The 7500-nt window shown below is 41.1% G+C and overlaps 1 protein-coding gene across 1 annotated transcript in view; it reads left to right on the forward strand.

The window, feature by feature from the left end:
• The window catches only part of LOC115223716 (cilia- and flagella-associated protein 299-like), a 24614-nt gene that overhangs the window by 11048 nt on the left and 6066 nt on the right, over nucleotides 1-7500 (forward strand). The window contains exon 4 of the mRNA XM_029794392.2: nucleotides 7179-7321. Within this exon, the coding sequence (XP_029650252.2) occupies nucleotides 7179-7321 (143 nt within the window). The remainder of the gene's footprint in view (nucleotides 1-7178; nucleotides 7322-7500) is intronic.

The following is a 7500-nucleotide window of genomic DNA, read 5'->3' on the forward strand; positions in this document are numbered from 1 at the left end:
AACACAATTTCTAGTTAACTAAACACTTTAAAACTTCGTATACTGGTAGAATGTGTCAAAAGAAAACATTATTTTCACTTGGCTTTCTTGATAGATTTGTAATTCGTTAGTTAACTAGAAATTGTGTTGAAATCTGGCCTTCAAAAGGAAAAGATCTTAGAATTTAAATTCCAATCTATGAAAAGTTTCCATTCTACAATATTCTTAAAAGAACAAAAAAATATGCTTCGATACTGAAGTCCATGCAGGAAACTGCTTTGTTGATGCAGTCTTCGGGTTTGTTGGTATTTTGCCGAAATGGTATCCATCTTCACCATTCACAAAGTGCAGTGGATGCTGGAGTGCATCGTAGGATGTAGTAATTCCTGCAAAGTCTCTTGGTAAACAATATTCTTTGTTTTCTTTTGTGGAACAAATGCAAATGGATCATCTTTTTTTTTTTTTTTTGCTTCCCACTCTAGAACAGCCAACATTTAATCGCTTATGTGAGAAGCATGACTCTTCTTAGTGAAGTTCTGCAACAGACAGTGCTTGACCCTGGGATTTATTGATAGACATTGCAGAGCTGATACGAAGAGGAAACTACATTCTTCTGAGTGAAAAAGGAATTTCTGCTCCCAGTGAAAAGCGAGGAATTCTGGGTATGAAAACATCCTCTCTTTTTCCACATTCTGAGAGAATGATGGCCGCAATAACATGTGGCATCATCTTCTTTACCACCAGTTGTGTCTCATTGCTGAGTGTTGGTGGAGCCAAATCCTTCAATAACATTACTGGAGTTCCAATCTTTAGGGAGATAGTTCTGGAGGCCCCAATGAATTGAGAAATTCTGTTGGACAATTTACTACCCCTTCTGGATCTGGGATTGTATCGACTGACTTATAAATGTGAGGACTTCCAGGAAGTCATTGCAGCAGGTGCTCATTAATTTTACTTACAGGGCTGTTTTTCGGAGCCAGTATTGCTTTTTCACACGGCCAATTGAGGTTGAGATAATTTTTTGACCAACGGATGTGAGGGAGACAATCACTTCCAGGAAGTTACTTTGCAAAGAGTCAAAGAGTTACCTCCCTTCTCTCACATAACTCCGAGGTCATGTTATGTGAAAACTTTTGAGCCTAAAGCCATCCCCTGAAGCAAGTAATGTCTGTTCCCAGTTTGGAGAAAATCAGTTGTGAATTTCGGAAGTTATGCGGGTTTACACATACACACACACACACACACAAACACATACACACAACCTCACTTTATATATATATATAATCATCATCATCATCGTTTAACGTCCGTTTTTCATGCTAGCATGGGTTGGACGGGTTCAACTGGGGTCTGGGAAGCAGTGTTTCTACAGCTGGATGCCCTTCCTAACGCCAACCACTCCGTGAGTGTAGTGGGTGCTTTTTACGTGCCAGGGGAGGCTGGCAGCGGTCACGATCGGTTGGTGCTTTTTACGTGCCACCGGCACGGAAGCCAATCAAGGCGGCACTGGCCGCCGCCTTATATGTAAACACATACAATATACAAACATATATATATATATATATATATATATGGATATATACACACACATACATATCTACATATACACAAATTCACACACATGCATACACAGAAATTCACTCGCACAAACACACACACACACACACACACACACACAACACACACACACACACTCATACACACACACATACTTGTGCATCTATGACTTAAATCCTATTTTCCTCACCTCTTATTCTTCTATCTTCTTTCCTTTCCAGCATCCCTATCCCCCCCCCCTCTTACTCAAAACCTTGTCCTTCACAACATCATTGGCGATATTTTAATCTCCATTAATCCCAGAAAACCACGTTTCTTTTTTCCTGCATTAGGAAGGGTATCTGGTTGTAAGAAACAGGTGAAAGCAGACACTGGGACTCGATACAGTGCAATCCTGCGGTATATTGGATCACATCAAACTGACCATTCCATCCATGCCAGCATGGAAGAATGATGTTAAATATCATTTATATATATATATATATATATATATATATATATATATATATATATATATATATGTGTGTATGTATGTATGTGTGTGTGTGTGTGTATGTATGTATGTATGTGTGTGTGTGTGTGGAGGCGCAATGGCCCAGTGGTTAGGGCAGCGGACTGACGGTCGGAGGATCGTGGTTTCGATTCCCAGACCGGGCGTTGTGTGTGTTTATTGAGCGAAAACACCTGAAGCCCCACACAGCTCCGGCAGGGGGTGGTGACGACCCCTGCTGTACTCTTTCGCCGCAACTTTCTCTCACTCTTTCGTCTGTTGGACTGCTCGCTTAGCCAGCGGGCTAGCGGCATTTGAAGGCTAAAACAATGCGAAGCGCATTGTGACCAGCAATGTGTAGCAACATCTGATAGCCTGGTCGGTCACGTAATCACGTGATATATATATATATATATAAATCTGTATTTGTGAATTATGGCTACCATTGGTTTCATGTTAAGAAGAGTAGGAAAATATCCAAGTATCTTGAAAATTTTTCAAGCCAATCACATGGAGAAAAGTGTTCACCTCCATTTTGGAAAACAATCTCGTTTTGTTCACAGGATTTCTTGTAAATTTGCATAAATGAAACAATGAAATAATGAATCAAGTGACATTGGTGGGGTTTGTTTCACTTGGATTTGTCTTTTCGGTAAATTTTTTTTGTATTATTTGTTTGATATTGTTCTGGGCATGGTGTTTTAGTACTTGTATGTTGAGGTTGTGCGTCATTGGGACTCATTTCTTCATTGGTGGAGTTTGTGACTTATTTCTTCTTTGTTGTGTGAAGTTTGTGTGCTATGTGTGTTCACATATATGAAGACACTATCCTGGTAGGGTTGCCTTCGTTTATAGGGGGTCTTCTTTAAAGTATTAGAGTGTAAAATACTGTTTATGTATGCAGGGAGAGAAGGTTTCATCCCTAATGTTTAAGATGTTGCCTGTTGACATAGCTACCAATGGTGACACACTTCTCCCATCACTTTATGCAGCTGTGAAGACCTCATCTGTAAAATCCAGTAGGTTGCGTCTGGAGCCAAGACCTTACCTCAGAAATAAGTTCATCATCATCCGAAAAGTGCTTCCCCTTCAAAAAAAACTTCCTAGTTGGAAAGTGGTGGAAGTCAGATGGTGCGAGATTGGGAGAATAAGGGGGATAAAGAAGGATTTCATAGCCGCAGGAGTGTGCTTTCATCTGGGCAGCATGTGCATTGTGAACTGGGGCATTCTCTTGGAGGAGGTGGACTCCTTTGGTCAGCATGCCATGCCTCTCTGCTTTGATAGCATTCCTCAATTTCTGCAGCAGAATAGCATAATATGCTGTGTTAATTGTTGTACCCTTTGCTAGAAAATCCATCATCACTATTACGTGCTGGTCCCAAAAGCCTGTGTGCATCACCTTGCCTGCTAAGGGTTGGACACAAGCCTTCTTTGGTGGTGGTGAGTTATCATACTCCTATTGCTTTGACTGGATTTTAGTCTCAGGATCATAGTGATGGACCCATGTTTCATTCTGTGTGATAAGTCTGCCGAAAAAGTCCCCCTTGTTTTCTTGGTACATTACCAAAAGAGCCTGGGTGCAATTGACTCGTTCCTACTTCTGAAAAGGTGTGAGCGTCTGGGGAATCCATCGTGTAGACAACCTTCACATGTACAAATGGTCGTGAATGATTTTTTTCCCACGGACCCTACATTTATCTTCACTTCTTTGGCTAGTTACTGAATAGTTGTGTGGTGATCCTCCAAAATTGCAGCTTCCACTTTATGGATGGTATCACCATCAATGGTGGAATATGGCCATCCAGGAATAGGAGCATTTTCCACTGATGTCTGATCACATCTGAACTGGTGATGCCAGTGCTTGACTACATCATATGATGGTGCATCATTACTATAAACTTCTTTCATCTCATTGGAAGTCACTTTTGGTGTATGACCTCTCAAGTATAAGAACGTGACCACTGACCTGCATTCAACTGCCTCCATTATAACACCTTAGTCCACTTCAGCAGCCATAAAAGACAAACGAATACAGGTAGGATGTTGCAATTTACAATGTGACATGTAGAGACATGTATGATTATACCTGTACAAGTTCGGTTTCCTGCAAAAACCAGAAGGGGGTCAGGGGAAATATTTAATGAACACCCTTTGTGTGCGTGTGTGTGTGTGTACACAAACATGTATATATGTGTGTATATATATATGTGTGTGTATATACACATGTGTATATATGTATATATTTATGTGTGTATCAGGCACGTGCTATCAGTAATTACTCAGGGTAGGCAGTTGATGACCTTTATGTAGTAAAACACACAAAAATAAGGGAAACAGAGACGTGCGACTGAGTTGAAGGCAGATTTACTTCTGCCTTTATAGCACGTAAAGAAAACGGTGTTGTAGGAGTGTACGCAGCATGTGTACACTGCCTACCTTGGTGGCACATCCCTGGTGTATATGTATGTGTGTGTGCACATATAGAGAGCTTGATAGATAGACAGAGATATATGTATGTATAAATATGCATATGTACATACATTCACATTCATATGTGGTCTATCTTTTTCTTTCACTGCTTCCCCCCCCTCTCTCTCTCTCTCTGACCCTACCTCCCAACCCGGCTCGTTCCCCTGCTCCCGCCCACGTTGCCGCACTTGCCCTTACCTCTCCAACACCACCCGCCTCACTAGCACCCACCATCGACCCTATCCCATCATCCACTCCTTCACCTGCACCTCCAGCAATATTATCTATTGCATCTCTTGCTCTCTCTGCAATTCCTTGTACATCGGACAAAGGGACGCCGCTTGGCTGACCGGTTCGCGGAACACACCTTCGTGACATCCACCTTGCGAACGACACACCGGTCTCACGCCATTTCCGCTCCACCGGTCACTCCTTGCAACACCTATCTGTGTTCGGTTTGTCCTTACACAGAGGCCATCCGGATTCCCGTTTGCGCCGTGAACAGGAATTAATCTTCTCTCTTCGCTCTTATACGCCATTTGGTCTCAACTCTCCCCCCCTCCTCATCTAACCTCACCCCCCTCCTCACCTATCCTTTCTTCCCCCGACCCCTACTTCTTCAGTCCTTCATCCTTTCACCCCTACTCCCCTTCCCTTCTTCCCTCTTTCTCCCTCCCTCTTCCCCTTCCCTCTGCTCCCTCACTCCCTCTCTCCCCTTCTCTCTCCCCCTCATCCCCTTCCTTCCCCCCCATCCTCTCCTCTCCCCCTTCTCCTCCCCCTCTTCTTCCCCTCCCTTCTCTCCCCCCTCTTCTCCCCGTCCCCCTCTTCTCCTCACTACACCACATGACTTTCACATCACATCACATATGATGTGCCATACTAATACACACACCAACTATACATACTAATACGTACTAATACATACTAATACTTACACACAACCCTATACATACACACGTCCAGACCCCGCATACGCACTTATACTCTCTCACACCACACACACACCACCTATACATACCAATACGTACTAATACATACTAAACATACTAATACATACACCAACCACCCCATACATACGCACGTCCAGACCAATCTTACGCACTAATACTCTCTCATACACACACACCCTTATACATACTAATACATACACCAACCCTATACATACACACATCCAGACCCCTCCCACGCACTTTTAGCTGGTCCCTCACCCATTTATCAACCCTATTATCTCCCCTTATTTCGCTCTCGCGTCTCATGTTTGATCTTTGACCTCTGGCCGAAATCAGATCGCCATGTTGATTCGTTAGCTACTGCACGCATTTTTTTTCTCTCCTTCTTTCTGTGTTTTTCTCTCTCTGTGTATCTTTCTGTTGAAGAGCGTAGGCTCGAAACGTTAAAGACTTGTTTTATTTTATTTCCTGAGCGCCATACTAATACAATTGTTCGTTTGTTTTCCACCTGCCTTCGTCTTTTGTTTATTTCATAAAGCTTCCCGTTATATATATATGTATATATATATATATGTATGTTATATATATATGTATATATATATATACAGAGAGAGAGAGAGAGAGAGAGAGAGAGAAAGGGCATACTTATGTGTATATGTATACAAACTCCTTTAGTGCATATGTTCATGAATGTTCATATACATATACATAAATGCACATACATACAAATGCACACTTTTATACACACATAAATATGTATGTATGCATGCATATATGTACATATGTACACACTCGTGATGTATATATATATTTGTGTGTGTGTGTGTATGTGTGTTGGTGTTTGTGTATATATATATTTCATGGTATTTGTGTTAGTTTTCTTTTAACCAATCTTTAATATTTCCCATTTACATCTAATTAAAAATAATATTCTTGCACCGAAAATGCCAAATGTTTTTCAGGAACTTGGAATATTCTAAGAATAATTGACTCCATGTTTTATTCCGTTCTTCTCAGAAGAATTTGCTATATATATATTTTTTTCTTTGTTTGGTATTTTTGTCACCTATTTATTTTCAGACTGATAAATTCTTAGAGAGGGGCTCCAAACACAGGTAAATATAGCAACAATAAGTGCACAAATAAGGTTAATGGGAAGAGGTAGGGGGAAGGATGGCCAGAGACACAAAAATGTGTTTTGAGGAATGGTTTCAGTTTTGTGATAGGGGTTCGAAACAAAGGTTAAGGTTAGAGTTTTGTGAGAGGGGTTCAAGACAAGGGTTAAGGTTAGAGTTTTGTGAGAGGGGTTCAAAACAAATGTTAAGGTTAGAGTTTTGTGATAGGGGTTCAAGACAGGGGTTAGGGTTAGAGTTTTCTGATAGGGGTTCGAAACAAGGTTAGGGTTAGAGTTTTGTGATAGGGGTTTGAGACAGGGGTTAGGGTTAAAGTTTTGTGATAGGGGTTTGAGACAGGGGTTAGGGTTAGAGTTAGGATTAATGATTGTGGTTGGAGTTGGAATTGGCAATTAGGATTAGAGTTATTCTTTCTCTGTTATCCCTTCTCTGTTATTCTTCCTCTGTTATTCTTCCTCTGTTATTTTTTCTCTGTTATTCTTTCTCTGTTATTCTTTCTCTGTTATTCTTTCTCTGTTGTTCTTTCTTTGTTATTCTTCCTCTGCTATTCTTCCTCTGTTATTCTTCCTCTGTTATTCCCCTGTTATTCTTTCTCTGTAGACGATTATATTCATTCGAGACAAGAACTTTCGAGGCCATGAAATGTCAGGTTACATAGATTATGCTCACAGACTGAAGACAGAAGACTTTGAGCCATATTTTCTTGGAAAGAAGCGTCTGCAACCAAGACCAACAGATTTAAGGTAATTGAAAGCATTTTTGTGGCTCCTTTTTACTCCTCTCTAAATTGGTAAGTGAAAAGGAATTAGATATTTTCTCACTGGCAATGTCTTCTTTGGACTCAGAACTTGGTCTGTCCCCCATTCTTATGGGGGGATCATAGGACCAAAACGAACTCTTATTAATTGTACCTCCCCCCTCC

The sequence above is a fragment of the Octopus sinensis genome, linkage group LG23, assembly GCF_006345805.1.
Source record: "Octopus sinensis linkage group LG23, ASM634580v1, whole genome shotgun sequence".
Lineage (NCBI taxonomy): Eukaryota > Metazoa > Mollusca > Cephalopoda > Octopoda > Octopodidae > Octopus > Octopus sinensis.